Genomic DNA, 18,560 nt, shown 5'->3' on the forward strand with positions numbered 1-18,560 from the left:
GCAAGCCTTACATGAAACAACAATCTCAACTCTCATTTCAGTCAAGTCTAGGGTGAAAAAAAACCCCACAAACAAATCTGCCTGAACCACCAGCCCCACACACTTGGTACAGATGGACATAGTTAAACTTCCTTTTGTTTTCCAAAATTTTATATCAATCGAGGTGATTCAAGTTACAGTTCTGTCTTCATTAACAATTAAGGATTAGAAAAGTGGTTAAAAAAAAACCCACCAGCATTACAGTCTGACATAGGATGGTGTGTACAAACACAAGTATCCAGAAAATCCAACATACAACAGTGCAAGCTTCAAAATTCAATCATACAGGCATCATGTGGACCTGCTGCTCACCCATGGTCTGCTGTAGGCTGGGATGGAAAAGGCTGAATCCAACTCCCAGACCTGTTTCAGGTCTTTTGCTTGGCAGAGTTGAACTAAACCCAGCTTTGGCCAGTGACCCACGGTGTAAATCACAGAAATATTCCTAGTAGCAGTTCCCAAAGTGTCTGTGCACAGAGTGCTTGTGGTCTGTGAGGTCCTAGAGGTCCTTGAGTCCTGCAGTGCTACAGCATAGTGTTAGAAATAGTGGTTTTGGTAAAAAGTTGGATGGAAAGGGCACCTAGAAGCCTGTGAGAGCCTGAGGCAGCACTGCTGAGCCTGTCCCCAACATGTGGGGCAGGCTAGGTGCCATGGACCCACAGAGAGCCATCCATACAGACCTGCTCTTCAGCATCATCCCTTATGTCCTCCCAACAGCTCTACCTCTCTCCTAGCTGGAGCACTGAATAGCCATGACCACTTACCCCCTAAATACAGCATTTAGAAAAATAAGAGTACTCCACAATCTTACCCATTTATTCATATAATAAAATAAAAAGAAAATTAAAATTTTATAATAAAATCCTTTCTTTTGAGGGGAGGGGAAGGAAGACTGTGTCTAATGGAGAATTTCCTCTGTGACTTTCCTGACAGCACCTGAAACCACTGCAAGGAGACGGAAGGCACTCATCTGGCTGCTCCCATCATTTTAGTAGTAAAGGGATACTAAGAGGAGTGTTGTGTTTCTCTTCACGTAGCCTTACCTCTTAGTAGTAAGAGATATGGTAAATGGCACAGTGGAGACAGGGGATGAGAAGACACGCAACATCGCCTGGTCATGCTGAGATCCTTCCCATAAAGTCCTGTATCAAGGATCCCACTTCTTCACTGGCAGCTGAGCTATGCAGCCACATCACCTCGACCCAATGACTCCTATGCCAGGGGAGGACAAGTATTTCATAAGCAAAGGTTGAAAGAGAAGAGCTGGAGCCCCTCAAAGCATAGCCTTTCTGCATGGCCTCAAAGCATGCATTGCTGGGGCTGGAGAAGCCCTCTCTGCACCCTGTGCTCCAAAGCACTCTTCAAAGTCGACATCCTCACTTTCTTCCTAACTATAAAAGCACTTCAGATTTTCCCTAAGCACCTGAATTTCCGCTCCTGGACTCCAACACAACCCCCAGGTTTAGTGCATCTTCTTTTCTGCAGCCTGCAAAGCCCAGTGGTGGAAGATGGGCTTTGAGAAAGATCCTCACGGGTACCCAACCCTAGCCAAAACACAGGACCATGGGTGGCGGACTCGTGCCAGGCCGACACTCAGCCCAGACACAATCCTATGAGAAACCCCACAGATGCTGAGCTCTCCTGGGCTGGCCGTAGCCTGGGCAGAGTGCCCCAAACCTTACCAGCCAACACGGCTCCATTCCGCAGAGGCTCATTAAAAATTCAGGTGCTGAAATGTGCTCTCAACCAGGGCACAGCCGGGCATGTCCTGCCCTGGGGAGGAAGGCTGCCAGACTGCGATCCTGTTTGCTTGCTCTGTCTCAGAGCAAAGATTGCTCATGAGTCCCTATAAATGCATCTTCCCGTACAAAAACAAATGGGAAAGCTGGGAAAGAGGCATCTCTGCAGCTCCGTCCCAGCTGACGGGGACTTGGGGTGGAGCACCATGTCACCCCGTGTCCCCTCCAGAAGCCTCTGACAGCAACCACACCTCCAGCACCACAAATGCTGCGTGAGGAAGGCCCCTAATTTTCTCAGGGAGAGAGGAGTGCTGCTTTGGGAAAACCCTCTAAAAATCACGACCTCTAACTGCAACCTGAGATGGAGATGGGTATTAGCTTAATTTCACAGTAGATGGGAACGCTTCCGTGGGTGCAGTGAGAACACCCGCTGGCACAGACCCACCAGTGCAAAAGCTGGTGTTTTCCACCCACCGGCAAGCCGGCTAGCAGCAGACATCACCGTCAATCCAAGACACGTGCCACTCATGGGAACCGGCTGTTCCCGGGGAAGCGCCACACATATGTTTTGAGAACAGCTTTGCTCCAGGCAGTCCTTCTGCCAGCGACAAACCTGAAAGCTCATCTGTCCTTAAAAACCAGAGGGGATGATATCAGCAGGATAATCAGGTAATGAAGCAGGGCCATAAACGCTTTAAAAGGAGTAATGGGGCACGCTGGTATGGACGGGGCCACTATCGGAAAGGCAATGTTGACACTCAAGGTAAAACACACAGGCAAGTGCCTTGCAGTGGGTGTTAAATGGATGAGGAGGCGGGATGCAGCTGCCCCAGCAAGCAATACGCAGCCCATACAGTTAAAACACCTGGACATCACGTGAGTAACCTGGCCCGCCTGGTATATGGGAAAGCAGGAACATGGGGCAACTCTTAGTCCAGTGCCACACTAGACCAAAGAGGGGAAAAACATGTGTACATACGGATATCTCTAGTTAGTTTTCTGCTCTTAAAAAAGTAATTTTAAATATATTTGTCATGTTATAAAACTTACGGCAGGCTGTGCTGTAGCAACCCTCCCACACGACATACTCCCGTGCCCAGCGCTGGGTGCTCCCACGAGACCAGAAACACTCCCACTGATGCTAACCAACCTCCACTTCTTCAAAACATTGGAAACTGAAAAGATACTGGGGTTACTATGTGTCTACAGACAGGCTGACAACTCCTTCCATACCTATACAGAAAAAATTCTGCCTACTGTAACCCAACCTGAGTCTCCCACCTGACCCAAATTAAAAAAAAAATATCACCCCTTGACTCCAAATAAAAAAAAAAAATTACCCCAAGGAGAGTAAAGCCTATTTAATCCCCTTCCTCAATCCCAGTCTCAAATGTAATGTGCAATTAGAATTATTATTTCTTACAAAGTCCTAGATAAGGCATGGTTATCCAGAAGCTAATGGAGGAGCCTGTTAGGAAACCCAGAGGAAATAGGCAACTTCATCCAGGTCAACAGGATAGTCCGTGAGCAGCACCGGGGTCTTCTCAAACAGCTCCCCCTTGTAGCTGCGCCACTTGCCCGCTGGCAGGTAGACGTCGCGTTCCTGCTTGCCCATCTCCAGGACAGGTGCCACCATGAGGGTGTCCCCGATCAGGAACTGGGAGTCGATCCTGTGAGTGGCCTCATCGCGGGGTGAGATCCACCAGATTGGACGGATGATGGGGTCACCTGTGTCAGTGACCTCCCCAGCCAGTTCCAGCAGCAGCGGGGCCACCAGCGACTCATGGAGCTCCGTGAACTTCTGTGCAATCTCCACCACCTCCTTGTCATAGAGCCAGGGCGGGATGGAGAACTGCATGGAGGGCATGAAGGCTGACAGCTCCAGCCACCGCACGTACAGCTCCCGGTCGGGGATCTCCACCGCGCCCTCCGTCTTGTTGGGGAGAAAGTTCCCGCCTATCATGTCAGCGGATATGAAGGGGTACCCCAGCATGCTGATGGTGAGCACCGTGGGGATGAGGGACTTGAGGCCAAGCTCATAGCCCCAGACGGAGTCACGGTCAATGATGCGGAAGAAGCAGGAGATGTTCTGTGACTGGTAGCCCACCCGCACCTCAGCCAGCTCGTAGAAGGGGATGGCCATCTCCGTGTAGCGCCGCGACCAGATGCTGGGGTCTGAGAGTGGGCGGAAGGTGCTGAACTGCTTGGGCAGGTAGCTGGTCTCACCTGCATCAAACTTGAAGGATGAGATGCCATACTTGTGTCGGAGCTGGCGCAAGTGGCTCTGGAACCAGTCCCGGGCTGCTGGGTTGGTGAAGTCCAGGATGGCCCCGATGCCGTTCCACCACTCGACCATGGCAGGCAGCCGCCCAGACGGCTCCTTGATGAACAGCTGACGCTCAATTCCCACCCCAAAATTGGAGGAATTGTAGTTTATGAAAGGGTGAGTCCACAGGGTGACCTTAAACCCGTCTTCCCTCAGTTTTGCAAACATCTCTGTTACGTTGGGGAACTTGACAGGGTCAAAGTCAAAGTCCCCATAAGCTTGTGTGTACATGTCATCGATTTCAATGTGGCTGCAGTTAAAACGGTACTTCTTGATCTTTTCAGCAAATCGCAAGAGTTTATCCTGGTCGATATTGTTCTTGTAGAGGGCCCAGGTGGACCAGATGGGGTATCGGAAGGCGTTCTCAGCAGGGATCTTGGAGGGCTTGTTGAAGTACCTGCGCACCATGTACTTGTGGATGGAGGTGACGTCGGAGCCCACGCAGACGCGGTAGCTGAGCTCGGGGAAGGGCTGTTGCCCTGGTGGGGGCTTGTAAGGTGAGTCCTTGTAGCGGGCCTGGAAGAAGAGGGCGCGCTCGGTGGCATTGAAGCCCAGGTGGAAGGGCACGGAGTCGTTGATCTTGATGGCCGCTGCCTTGGAGGAGAGCCAGTAGCGCTCGAGGATGCCGCCAAAGCTGTCGCGGAAGGAGTAGACGTCACTGGTCACGTAGGGCATGGGCTCCTGGTAGCCCGCCAGGCGGATGGGCCAGTGCTGGGTGCTCATCTCTGAGCCCCCATACCAGTGGGCGTCCTCCCAGAACATGGTGTGCTCCACCGCCGGGCCGGGCGCCAGCTCCTCCCAGCGCACACGGTAGCACATCACCGTGTCCTTGGGCTTCACCGTCTGGATGAAGAAGTTGAGCGGGCCCCTGCCCGACCGCGTGCAGCTCAAAATCTCGCCCTCCTTGGAGCACGACTCCAGGTCAAGGCTGCCCGAGCGGAAGGCCAGGCGGAAGACCACCTCCCCGTGCTGGTTCCTGATGACAAAGCCATCCGCCCGCAGGTCCATCAGCTCCGTCTTGAGCCGCTCCGCCTTCCGCAGGGACACTGTGTAGTAGCACCAAGCCACCACCGCTGCAATGAACAGGATGAGGCCCAGCAAGATGGCCCCAAGCATGGGCCTCAGCTCCTTGGAGGGCTTCTGCTTCACTGGTGTGAAGTTCTCGGGCAGGAAGGTGTACATGATGCTCTGCTTTCTCTAGAGCTTTTTGCAGTGGGGTGGGAAGGAAGATCTCTTTGCAGCCAGCCTGGGGCTCTCAGGAGAAGAAAATGGACTGTTAGGAAAGTTCCCACCTCTGCAGAGTCCCAGAGCACCCGTCTCTGAAAAAGAAGAGGATATAAATAGACTCAGAAAAAACTCTGAATCAAGGGACAGCTTGTCATCCATTTGCCATCTCAATTTCAGCAGTTCCCCCCGTCCCCCCGTTGCCGGTCTGGGACATGCCAGGCGCTGACGCCAAGTACTAGAGGCTATCTCCAATTACCCTGGGCAGAGAACACGTGCAGGGAACAGACTGAGCCCCACACTGAGAACAACGCCAGGGCAATAAGGACCAAATCATTGCCATAATTAATTTTCTTTTGTTGGGAAGACTTTCAGCAAGGCAGGAGCAGAGACTGGGAGGGGGTAGGAGGAGGCTGAGCAGGAGCTGGATCAGCTCACTGACAGTACCTTTAAGGGACAGGGCTAACTAAAAGCCATAAAAGACAGTTTTGAATTGCAAATGAATGAATTCCAGGCAGCTGCTCTTAATTTTAATCAAACTGCCTTCCCTGGCAGATTTAACTCAGTTTATCTGCAGCACTGTCCCCTCGCCATCCCAGCGCACCGTGGCCGCTCCAGCTGGGTAATGCTTTGAGGTACAGCCGGTAAATACCTGCTTCTCTGCAGCTCCTGGATGGCTAAACAGGGCAGGGGTACCGGCGGCTCACGTCTGGTTTTGGGGGGCACGTAGGGGGTGCGTTGTGCAGCAAAGCATGGCCGCAGGGGGTACTGCACCAGCAGCCCCGAGCGGGAGGAGAGCGGCTCGCTCCTGCCTTGCACGCAGACCCCTGCAGCGGGTCTGGGGGGCAGACAGCAAGACCTCCAAAGGGCTATTCCTCCATCCAGCACGGCTCCGGGCTGTGTTTCATCTCCAGCTTGCTCCCCCTGCACGGCCCCGGGGAAGCAGGCTGCACCAAGAGCCTAACGGCTTTTTCTTGGCCAGGAGCTGGCTGGGCTCAGCCAAACACAGTGCTGGGGATCCAGAGGGGAAAAGTAAAGTGAGGACACGGGACAACAAGAAACAAACCTAGCAGCAGGAGGAGCAGGGGAAGGAAAGAAGCTGCAGAGCCGCAGACCAGCTGGCCAGTACCTGCCCAGCACCAGCAAACACCAGCATGCGGCTGGGGCTGGAAGCCTGCCAGCTCCAGGCAAACCAGAGGGAAAAATCCCCCTCTTTATCAGCAACACCCTCTAAAGGACTCAGTTTCTTTTTTAAAGAAAAGATCCAAAATGAAATACCGAACCCTCTACAAGCATGACAAGCCAGAGCACGTTTTCTTCTGTACCACAAACAGATCTTTCTCCCCAAAAAAGGCCAAGTAAAGCAGAAAGGGGTCATGAACATCACCTAAACCCTGCTACTCCACTACAGGGACACCTGGGTGTAAACGCAGATAGGATCTGTGCACAGGCTCAACAGAACATCCAGCATTTTATATTCATCTTGAAACATGCATTGTGCCAGACCCTGTAGCTGGGGAAACATTTTCATTGTCGGCTGGGTCATTTTAACCTTCCCCTGGGAGCTGGCAACTTTCTAGACTGCCAGCTGCTTTAAATGGGATTACCACAGCATTAGGAAGCGATTAGCCTGAACGGGCCATAGGTTTAGCTAAACCACTTGTCCCTTGGCCAAGTCCCACCTAGCCCTCACTCACTGGTGGCAAGGAGCCCTGGCATGGGATGGGGGTGGCTCCAACCACCCCAGCTGTGTCACCCAGGGCTGGATTCTGTCACACAGGAGAAGAACAGGGCCTTCACCCACCAGCACGTGTGATTTAAGACCAGCTGAGTCCAGCAAAAATAGAGCAATAAAGACAGGGAGGAGAGGGTGGTGGGAAAATGCTGTGTTTGGGATAAAACTTTATTCCTCCTGTCAGCCCCTCCTTGGCTTTCGGGTGCCGTGCAGGATCGTACTGGGGAACGGCGTGGTGGGAGGAGGTTTGCAGAAGGGTCTCAGACAAAACCGGCACAGCTGAGCAGCACTGCAAGTGTCAGGCTGCTTCTGGAAATATAGATGGGTATGCTGAGACCAGAAGAACTCCCTCCCTCTCAGCACTGGGAATTTTTGAGATGCCAGAGAGCGAGATGCAAATACCTGTCACTATCGGAGGCACACCCTGTGTCTCATGCATGCCTTATCTGGGGACTGCAAAGGTCAAGGGGGGAGGGGGGGGGGGAAGGGGGGGAATAACGTGCAGCCTCCATTGAGCAGGACTTGGAAATTCTTTGGGAAAAGAATTTTCTAAAGTTTTCATGTTTTCTAAAAAAAAAAAAAAAAAAAAGAAATAAATGGTGTTTTCTTTCCCACAGCTCTTAGGGTTTTAAGCCCAAAAATGGCTGACACTGCTGGTTCAGGGACAGCCACCTCCACACCCTATGTAAAATTGACAGCAGCCCCCAGGGCTTTAGGGATTTTCTGAATTTTCATCTCCCTTTCAGGAGGACGGTTTATTATTTATGAACTGCTTCGAAGCTGCTCTATTTTTAGGCTGTTTCTTTCTTTCTTTTCCCCCCATGGGCTAGAGCTCATGACGTACATGAAGGAGCTGGCACTGCCGCTGCCAGTAGAGAAATAATGTGTTTTTTAAGAAGGGTTTTGCATCCTTTTGTGGCCCTTGGACACTGATCTGCCTTGGAGGGATGTGCAAGCTGGTGGATTTATCCTGTTCTGGTTGCTTTGGCTGAACCAGAATCAAACCACTGTGGCTGCCCAGGGCTGATGGATATCACCTGCTTGGGTACCACTTCAATAAACATGCTGAGAAGGGTGTTTGCAGGCATTGCCCAGCACATCAACGGGCCAGGGAGGTACATAAAAACAGGATCTTGTTCTGTGCCTGTCCAGCCCCTCTACTTTTTTGCCTTGTTAACAAAATGTATGTTCTCCAGTCAGTGACTTGGCTCCATCCCAGATGAGAGGTAAGTTTCCCAAGCTGCCCAGAGATGCCTGCCACCTTACACTTGTGAGCTACAGCCCACAGAGGTGCCTGTTCAAGCAAAGCCTGTTTCAACATTTTTTTTTTAATGCAAACTTGTTATTTTGCTCCAAGATGACATTGCAGTGACCTTTAACTCCTCAAAAAGAAGAAAAAAAAGAAAATGGGAAGGGAGGGTGTCAAAGCAAAACAGCATGCTTGCAGCTTCCCAGCTGACCCAAAACAAAGGTTTTTCTTGCTGTTCTGTGAAAGCAGTGAGTTGTCTTGCCTCTCAGCTCGAGAAGAAAGAAAAACATCTGAGCAGGACACACTTTATGGAGTAAAAATAAAAATCCATTTTTTGACCGCTTCTATTTTTACCAACACCACTGCTAACCACCGGCTGCGAGACCCACAGCACCACTAACCCCAGGAATTTTGCAATTAGGACATTTTTTTAAAGAGTCCTAACATGTAACTGGTCCCCATTGTCCTGGTGGGGTCAGCTCTGAATGGCACACGGGGCGAAGCTCGTGCAGGGGACACACACTGATTTCCCATGCTGGGAAACCCTCCGCTCCATTGCAAGGTCCTACCACCTCCTCCTCAAACATCTTGGCAGGAGTTGAGCTAAGGAAACACCACAGATTTCACTGGAAACACTGCAGATTTCACCAGGAGGCATCTCTAACTCCCTAAAAGAGCAGGGAATTATGATGGCAAATTACAGGGGAAATTACTGCTCTGCAAAACAGCTTGTAGAGGTGAAAAAAACTCCGCGTGCCCACCCTGCAACCCCCTGCAGGAGACCAGCCCTGCCCAAAGGACTCTGCAAACCTGAGATGGGGGACCAGCAAACCCTTCCTGGGGCTTTAACTTCCCTTAGAGGGGTGTGCAGCAGCACTGGAGTTCCATGTAGGACTTTTTGGAGTCCTAAAGGGTGAAATCAGTGTTCCAGCTGCTTGGCACTGATGGGAGAGGGTGGGACAGGCAGGGTCACCTGGTAGTAGTGCCACCAAGGGGTGCAGGGCTGCTCCCCACACAGACCATCCTCGCCATGGATCAGAGGCACTGATTCCCCCCCAGCCCCGCAGAGCCACCTGCAAGGATCCCCCCCGGACACTGCACCAGATCACCCTGGGGCTATGGGTTTATCCCCATGGTGCACAAGCCACCCCGGGGTGAATGCAGGTGGCACAGACCGCCGACCCCTAAGCCAGGGCAGCCACCCTGCCTTAGTGGGACAGGGACAGCGGGGGGACAGACACAGTGCCTCCTTCCCAGGGGAACTCTGCCTTCACCATCACTGCTGCGATCGCAACAAGGACTGACATGCTGCCTGGTCCGAGGGGCTCAGGGAAAGGCTGTGGTGGGGGCTCCGCACCTCCTGTGAAGTGGGAGATGTCAGCTGCTGGGGCTGCTGCCACCATAGCAAGACACGGCAGCAAATTCCCCGTAGCACCTGGCTGTCGGATACGGACAGTCCTATCCAGGAGGCAGCTCGTCCTGCTGGGGGCATGGTACCGGTACTTACCCATCCATCGCCTCCTGGGGATCCCTGCCCGGTGCCTGGCTCTGCTACAGCTGTTTTTTTAAGCACATGAAAAATAAGCGTTTCTACATCTCCACGTCCCCAGCAGCTTTGTCCTCTCCATCACACAGGGGTGTTTCAGGGCTACGCACTGGCTGCGCCCCGCTGGAGCAGCCTGCGTCCGTGGGCTGGAGGAGGGGACCAGCACGTCAGCGGCGTGTTTTCTCAGGCACCGTGACGGATGCGTGAGCAGCCAGCCCTCCAGCTGGGGTGTGCCAAGGCAGCTGTGCCTGGCCAAGAGGCGGGTGCTGCAGGCATCGTGGTGGCGTGAAGGGCACACGCTTTGCAAAGCCTCAGCTCCTGGAGTCGCGGGGTTCGGGCTGGCATCTCTCCTCCCTGCCAGGTAAGTGGGAAGGACTGCTAGACTCATCCCCTCCTGCATCTGCAGGCTCTCCAGAATCAGAAGGCAAAACAAAAAACAAGACGGGGTTTTGTTTGGTTTTTCTGGTGGGGTTTTTTTTCTTCCCCAAGTCTTGTGACTTTAAGCAGAGTCATGATTCAGCAGAGTAAAGAGGCTGCCTTAAGCAAAGAGAAACAAGCAGCCCTACCACTACCGGCTGGTTTGTAAGCCAGGATTAAACGGCACTAGGCATCCAGAGGATAAACCCCAAATCTGAGGGGGGCACGTGAATAGAGAGCTCATCTGCAAAGTGTAGACGCATTCCTGACACCTTGCTCCACCTGGAATAGCAGACAGGAGGATTGAAACTGCAGTATTAGCTCTGCCCAGCCTTAAATACTTTCACCTATATTGTAGGAATTGTCACTTTACAGCCCGGTTATGTCCCTTAAAGCTGCCAGTGTCAAGTGATGCTCTAAACCCATTTAGACACCTCATCCAGTGCCTAACCATGAATACAAAAAGACCACTGGGAGTCAATTCTGGCAGCAGATGACTTAATATTTAACACTCCTGACAATTCCCCCTTTACAACATTGGTCTGTCTTTGTTCTTCACCCTGTGCTAATTAGCAAGATGAAGTTTTAATAAGCTGGATATTCACTTTAACCCTGCACACCACCTGCAGTGCTGCTAGCTCATGACTAAACCATGACTGAGGGCTCTCACTTTCACCAGCCTGGAGGCACCTCACAGCACCCGAATTTCTAAGCGGCAAAGATTTCTGGAGACTTTAAAATAAAGTGAGCCCTCCTGGTCTATTTGTATCAAAGTGCACTGGACAGTGCGCTCCCTTCAAGGACAACTCTGTGTCCGCTTTGGAGATGTCCTACAGCCCCTGGGGAAGCATGAGGCAGTCTGTCCTTGAAGTTACAATCCATGGGGTAACACAGAGCCCGGCAGCCAGCTCCTTAGCACTGGCAGGGCCAGCAGCTCTCAGACAGGCATCCACTAAAACCACGCAGTTTGTGTCCACTGTGGCAAAAGCAAAACACCAAATACAAGTTGTTCCATGCAGCACCATGCCAGAACGACAGAAATCTGCCCAAAAAAGAAAGGAGAGCAATAACTGCAGTAATTTCATGGCTCCCACCAAAGGAGCCAGACCCAGGCTAGGACGTGGTCCAGCAGGCAGGCACACAAAACCCTGGTGCAAAGCACCAGTCCACTCTTAGCTTATTTCATGTCTGCCATATAAGACATACAGCCATAAAGATTTCAGTGTCTTTGCTGCTGTCTTTTGGTCCCCCAACCCAATCCCTACTGATACAAGGTGTGTTTCATCTGCCACCCCATCACTCCCAACAGCCTCCCTCCCCAGTGCTCCTGTGGATGTTAAATCTCACTCCTGCTCATCTCCATCCTCCAAGACAAACCTCCCCACAGCGGGACCGAATGCCCTATTTTCCCCCCTTGGTAATTTCTTAAAAGACCTGATTTGGCGCTTTGGGAGCACTCAGTGTTTCAGACACTGAGGCAGGCTGAAACCTGAGCCCATCCCGACACCCAAGCACTAAGATGCGATATGGGGAAGGAGTGGAAACCTAAGCACATCCCTGTGGCATGGCCCTCGCGATTTTCCAGACACTGAGTCACCACCCAGCTCCAGGTGCTGGCAGCTCCAGAGAGCGGCAGATAGTTCACAAAGCTGGGCTGACAACTCGGGACCCTGAATTCGCATCTGTATCCAACAGCCAACGATGCTGGACAGCCCTGGGCCAAATGCAACCACCAGTCCCTTAAAGTGCTCCTTGGCAAACTCTTCCATGTGCGGATCCAGCCATGCAGCCACAACCACCAGACCCTCATTGCCCACCGGGCTGCGGGTGTCTGCTGTGCCAGGCACTTGCCCTTTGGGCACCTCGAGCATCCCAAGAGGGAGAGGGAAAAGCGAAGGAACGATTTGTGCTTTCTAAAACAGCTCTGGCCACTCATGGACGCCGCCAGCACCTGCTGATGGAGGGGTTGTCCCAGAAACCACTCCAAACCACTCCAAACCACTCCAAAACGCGCGCGGCGTAAACTCATCTGCTTAAGGTTTCCCTGCCAAACATCTGTCCAGCGGCAGAAGATGAAGATGCACCTTGCAAGCGGGGCCGGCGACGTGTCTCCGGGCTCCAACAAACTCCTCCGGGCAGCCAGACTCCCACGCCGCACACGGAAACCCCGCGTGGTCCCTGCGCGGCGGAGCGCGGAAGGCTGGCACCCCGGGCCGGGGCCGGGGCCCGCACCGACACCCCGCGCCCCGCGGGCCCTTCCGCGCCCGCCCGCCGCCGGCTGGGACCGGGCTCTGCGGGACGGGGCGCCCCGCCCGCCGCCGGCCCCGCGCCCGGCCGCTCCCCCAGCCGGGGACGCGCACCCCAAACCTGCCCGGGGCTGCCGCACCCCCCCAGCAGGGCAGCCCGGCACCCGGCAAACTTACCGGCGGCGCCGGGCCATGGCCGGGCTGTGCGCGGCACCGGGGCGGGGGGCAGCGGGGCCGGGCCCGCCGCGGTTCCGGGGTTGGGCGCTCCCCGCCGCCCCGCCCCGCGGCTGCCCCGGCCCGGCCCCCCCGCCCGGCCCCCCGGCGCGGCCCCCCCGGCGCGGCGCGCCCCGCTGGGAGATGTAGTTCGGCCCCCGCCCGCCGCGGGATGCCGGGGGGAGGCACCCGGGGGTGCTGGTACCCCCAGGGCGGTGCTGGCCGGCGCTTGGGGCCGGGCCCTGGTGGGGTTTTCCCTGCCCCGGGCGGGGCTGTGCTGCCGCTCGGTGCGGGCGCAGGAGCGGGGAGCCCCCGATGGTCTGTGCTGGCGCGTCGCCCCCGAGGGGACGCCGGACCCGTGTGTGTGTGATCTGCAGCGCACGGGGACGGCCCCGGGTGGCGTTGCCAGCTGGCGCTGGGCTCCCAGACCATAGCCAGAGAAGGGCATTTCACGCCTTCCTTAATTACGTGCTGCTTTCAGATCCCCCTCCTTATTTAGGCCGTGGCCGTGCTCGGTATCCCATAGGGGTGGCAACTCCTCCTGGATAACTTGGCAAAAGCGAGCACATCCTAAGCAGCCCCGCACAAAGCTGACAAACACGGGTGTCAGTGCCTGCTTCCATTTCTGGCTGTGTTGCTGTGCTCTGAGGCCTTTTCCCTGTGTGCTTTCTTGCTCTCCAGCTCGAGGGTGGTGGCAGGGTACCGGCCCCTGAGGGCTGTTCAAGTGCCCACCAAGACAGCAGCCGCTGAAGTTTCTCCCCGTTCCCCAGGACCACCCCCCCCCGCCCCAGCCTGTAGGAAACGGTCTAAGGGGGAAATGCTGCCCAAGCCAGTTTTAACGAAAGCTCATCTTTGCTCTTCACCAGCACCATGGGGCAGGGTAAGCCTCTGAGATAAACTCGGGGTGGATGGTGTAGCTGCCTCACTGGACTCCCCCGGTCATTTTGAAGTGGCTTGTGTCCCACCTAGGAGAGCAGATAAGTTATGAGCCATGGGAGGACAAAACTCCGGTGAGGAAGAAGAGCAGAAAACCTGTTTCTGGCTGCCAGCATGGCTTAGGGGTGAGCAGTGGACATGCAGCCTCCCCCATCCACTTTGGTGGGTGTCTTTGGGCACTGAGGCCAAAGCCAAGCCCGGGCAGAAGAGCTGAAGCTCCCTGGCTTTGCCATTTTCAGCGAGCTGTTTCCAGCGGGTCTCCCACCCTGCAAACACCCACTCTTTCTTGCACTGTCATTTTCCTAAAATCTTCATTCCCCGAGTTGCTTCAGCCCAGGAAAATCTTCTTGTTCCTCATTGAAGGCCTTGAGAAACGTCTCTCTGAGGCTCAGGCATAGGGACATCTATGGGGAATCGAATGCTCCCTGTTTGTTCTTGTTGTTTGGTTTTAGTTTCTGGGCTCGGGTATTTAAAACCAATCATATTTTCTGCAAAGCCTGATGCCTAATTTTGGCCCGCTGGGGGCTGATGCAGTAGCAGAGTGACAACTAAGCTGGTTGAACAGCCTCCCCTCTCCCCTTGCTGCTTCCCCAGGGCTGAAGAAAGCTGCTCCAGCAATGGTGACATCCTAAATGTAAAAAAGTATGGAAATTAAAAGGTGCTGCCAGACCTGCAGTGGGTGATGGACAGGGCTGGTTACTGCCTACTGAACGGTGTGACCAGGGAACAGGTTCTTGGGTAAGAAGAGCAAACAATGGCAAAAGAAAATGCAAAAGCAGCACAAGAAACACTGACATGGCCCCACAATCTGGGAGATGCTAAGCCACATGCAGCCGGGCTCAGAGATGCCAGCAGGATTTCAGGTGCTGTACAGTCCCAGGGGCCTCTGGATGAGACCAAGCATAGAAACACCTGTCCTGGGAGTAAATTTGGCAACTGCTTCTCCATGGGTAGCAACAATATACTCCACAGCCCAGCACTGCAGCGGTGTCCTGCCCTGCCTGGTCACATCCACTGAGCCTGTGAGATGGAGGTGCAAGAGCAGCATTGCTGCCTGCATGGGCACTGTGATGGGACCTGCCACCCCTTGGTGTCTGCAGTCTTCACCATCATCCCCAGACTAACCCTCTGAGAAATTTTGCATGAAACCCTAATGAAAACAGAGCTAGTGGCTGGCTGGCATTAGGAAAAAAATAAGAAGCTTTGCCCCCAGGACAACCACCTTGAAGTACTCCCCCCACTGAACCCATCTGTATGTAGGGCTCCTGCAGAGGGACGATGGCTGGAGGTGATGTGTAGATGTCCAGAACATGGCTCTGGGGCTGTAACTGCAGCAGGGCATACTCCTGCAAGAGACAGAGAAGGCAGGGTGAGCAGTGGCCCCGAGGACAAGGGAAGTCATGTTCATCCCAACCCATCCCAACCCAAGGCAACCCATCCCATCCCAACCGAAGCCATCACAGCTGAAGCCATCCCAACCTTACAGCCCTCTCTCCTAGTGTGTGGAGATGCCTTCTGTTGGCAGGGACTCCATCAATGGAGTAGCTGAGCCCTTGCAGGCAGTAGCGGTGCCCAGGACAGGGGCTGTAGTAGCCCTGGGAGGGCCCCCTCCCTATCACAGTGTACACGGGCAGCCTGTGAGCCATGTCAGCGACCACCTCCCTCTCTGAAAGTGGAGGGATGGGGAGGGTAAGGGCAAGGAGGGGCAGCCAGACCATCACCCAGATGGATTCCAGAATGGCACAGGCACAGCTACAGCTGGAGTACAAGGACAGGGCAAGGGTAGTTACCAGGTCGATTCAGGCAAGTGGGTTTCAGGGAGTATCACCATGGGTATGCAGGAAGATCTTCACCCTTTGTCTCCTGCAAGGAACAATGGCAGCCCTTGCAGGATTGCCACCTTTCACTGCAGAGCCCAAGATGCTGGTGGCACCTGAGGAGGCTCCAGTGTGGAGGGCCAGGGGGGCTGGCATCTACCTTGGGTAGGAGGAGGCTGTGCTGTTGTAGAGACTTGTTCTCCTGGTGATGTATTCATTCTCATTGACAAAAAATGAGTTGTGCTTTTTTTTTGCAATTGTTACTGGTTTGCAATGCCAAAGAGACAGGCAGGGGTGTGCTGTGGTGCTGGGGGCATGGGAGGACAGCCAGAGTCCCACCTGTTCCCCCTCTCCCCAAAATGCAATGCCATGGGGCCAGGGGTCATGTCAGAGGTGCTGCCTCTGAGGTCCTGTTAAGGATCTGTGATGGAGGTGACAGCCACCACTTCTGGCTTGTTGGCCACTTGTCCCGGCCCACACAGCCTTTGTCCCTGGGGGCTATGGGGTGCCAGCTGGGTGTCCCCCAGACAGCATCTACCACCGGGGGTATTTAGGGGCCACCAAAGGAGATAATCCTGGGGACCCATGGACATCCCTGGGACAGTGACAGTCTCAGTGCAGGGATGGGAACAGGTGGCTGCAGCAAACCCACAAGCGCAGATACTGCAGGAGGGTCCCTTTGCCACTGAGGGTAGGACACAGCATGCAGAAGTGGGGATGAATAGAGATGCTGCCAGCACCCTCAGCCCCCCAACCCCGTGGAGGTGTGCCCCATGTGACACAGGGAAACAGCAGGACCTTGATGGTACCTTTGGACCTGGCCAGCCAGTACACGTCAGGCCAGTATGCAGCGAGGTCACCGGTGTTCCTGTAGTACTCCTGCATTGTTGCCTTAACTAGCTGCTTGGGCTGACCTTGGCTTGCTGGATTTTGCACCAGAGGCATCGTTAATCCCTACTTACAGCAGGGATGGGGGAGAGACACCCAGGCCATGTGGCAGCATCTGCTTTCACAGCCGTTGGGCCACACAGTGAAGCCGATTACCAGGCAGAGTCTAATGCTGGAGATGCAGCTGGAGAGCCGCGTACCAAGCTTCCCTTCGCAGTGAGTAGGCATGTGGGTCATAGCAGCACCATGATCCCACTTGCAGGTTCCTTGCTTGCCTGAAACTGGAAGATGAAGCATGGCTGAGCACCGCTGGCTCCTCTCACCCTGCACCCAGCATGTTCATAGGCATCCAGGTACTTTGCAGGGTGGGAGGTGGGGTGGGTGCCCTGGGACTGCCAGGTGTGAGGCCAGCAGATGTTGGGAAGGGAGTGACAGGACCAAACCAATGTCCTACAGCTGGCAAAGCCCAAGAGGGCTTGGGTCTTGTGGGGCAGATAGGTGCCCTGGTTGCATGAGCCATTTCTGACCCTGCTCAGCGGTGACATCGCTCTCCATGCCCTCTGCTGGCTCCCTCATTATAATGCACAAGCTAACGAGGCTGCAAGAGATGAGCCAGTTTGTGGTGTGCTTTGCATCACAGTCTTTATGCTTGTTAGCCTGTGTGTGGAAAGCTGCATGTCCTGCAGACACCCCCTGCAGTGAGGCCGCAGCTCAGGGATCCCTGCTCCTCCAGGACCAGCGCTCAGGTTTCCCCCAGCCCTTCACAAGGTCACCCTGGCAGGGAATGCCCCCCAGCTGGAGCTGAGCAGAGCCAGGGGGCTGTGTATTGGAGCAGCTCTCAGAGCTGTACAATCTGCACCCCCCACCCCCATTGCCACAGTGTCACACAGCAGCCCTGGGCTGAGCCCTGCCACTGTCTCAGTTTCCCTTCTTCAGTAGACCCTGTCCCTGATACCAGTGATACCAGAAGTTTATTGTGTAACTTCAGTATATGCAAAGCCTTAGTATAATTATTAGATTGTAACCAAGATGTCCTTGTATCAGTATAATTATTAGATTGTGATCAAGAAGACCTGGTATGATATGGATGAGATTTATGATCTAACTTAAAAGGAACATCTGTGATGAAAGAAAAGAACGGATTGAATCTCATGGATGAATGAAAAGAATGGATTGAATCTAATGGAAACCCAGCAGGTTTTGCCAAGTAACATCACAAGAGGACTAAGGTGACCAGGTCATGAAGTAATTGGAAATGAATTTGGGTTGGTGTTCACAAAAGCAGCGTTTTGATTCAATTCAGAAGGAACTACACAAGTGCAAAGGAAGGCAGGACTAACGTAAATGAATACTGGGGAGACAATTGAGTATGTATGGGATATTGGGGAAATGTAATATCTATGTATGATTGTACAGAATACAAGGAACTTGTATTTAAGGATAAGGTGAGCACATTAGGAGGAGATATCCCCCGTGCTCCTGGCACCATAATAAACGCCTGCTTTCTAAACTCCAAAACAAGTCTTAGAAAGTTTCTTTGACCAATCTTTCTCTAACACCCCCTCAATACTCTGAAACCTACTGACGGACAGGGCTGACATAGGAGAGGTTGTGCTGTTGACTGCCAGCCCTGAGAGCCTGAAGCCACTGTAGGGTGCAGCTCGCAGGGACAAGAAGCCAGCAAGCACAGGCCGTAGGGTGTCAAACACTTTCCTAACCAGGGAGCACGATCCCCACCATTACACACATGCAGTGAGGCACCCCATGAGTCCCTGTGCCACCCCCGACCAGACAATGAGCATCTGCAGCTGAGTAGGGGTAGAAACCCTGCGGTTTCCTCTTCTTGCAGCATTTACCTTTGTCACAAACTTGTTTTCCTTCCAGAGCTGCTGTGGAGCCTGCTCTTGGATGGTCTTTTTGAAGAGCATGGTGGGCAGTAGGAGTCAGTGCATGTGCTGATGAGGGTCTTGTGGTTTTTGGAGAAGAGGTACACGGTGCAGCAGCCTGTTGGGACAGGAGTGCTTGGAGTCCCCGAGGGTCCCAGGTATGCCCCGCTGGATGAGCAGCACTGCGCGGGACTGGGAGCTTGCAGCCTACATAGGAAATGGAACCAGGCTGGTGCCACTGCTGTGCCAGACTAGGGTGGTGCTTAGTTAGAGCAGGGGCATTTGGTGGCTTTCTGTCA

General features: G+C 53.9%; 2 protein-coding genes across 4 annotated transcripts; both read right to left on the reverse strand.

Annotated features, from left to right (window-relative positions):
• Nucleotides 1–128: 128 nt before the first annotated feature.
• LOC102057629 (myogenesis-regulating glycosidase) lies at nucleotides 129–12,776 on the reverse strand. Of its 3 annotated transcripts, none has more exons than XM_055698699.1 (2): nucleotides 12,699–12,776; nucleotides 129–5,423 (listed from the first exon to the last, which is right to left on the reverse strand). In XM_055698699.1, exon 2 carries the CDS (start codon nucleotides 5,284–5,286, stop codon nucleotides 3,250–3,252), a length of 2,037 nt encoding a protein of 678 aa, XP_055554674.1. In that variant the 5' UTR covers nucleotides 5,287–5,423; nucleotides 12,699–12,776; the 3' UTR covers nucleotides 129–3,249. The 3 variants fall into 3 exon arrangements, with proteins under 3 accessions (XP_055554674.1, XP_055554672.1, XP_055554673.1); XM_055698697.1 differs by having other exon boundaries at nucleotides 12,360–12,760; XM_055698698.1 differs by lacking the exon at nucleotides 12,699–12,776 and adding an exon at nucleotides 9,820–12,216.
• An 880-nt stretch (nucleotides 12,777–13,656) lies between these two features.
• SPMIP6 (sperm microtubule inner protein 6) lies at nucleotides 13,657–18,303 on the reverse strand. Its single transcript, XM_055699303.1, has 6 exons — nucleotides 18,232–18,303; nucleotides 16,297–16,441; nucleotides 15,648–15,750; nucleotides 15,150–15,428; nucleotides 14,912–15,016; nucleotides 13,657–13,699 (listed from the first exon to the last, which is right to left on the reverse strand). Exons 1-6 carry the CDS (start codon nucleotides 18,301–18,303, stop codon nucleotides 13,657–13,659), a joined length of 747 nt encoding a protein of 248 aa, XP_055555278.1.
• Nucleotides 18,304–18,560: the final 257 nt, after the last annotated feature.

This window comes from Falco cherrug, chromosome Z (assembly GCF_023634085.1).
Source record: "Falco cherrug isolate bFalChe1 chromosome Z, bFalChe1.pri, whole genome shotgun sequence".
NCBI lineage: Eukaryota > Metazoa > Chordata > Aves > Falconiformes > Falconidae > Falco > Falco cherrug.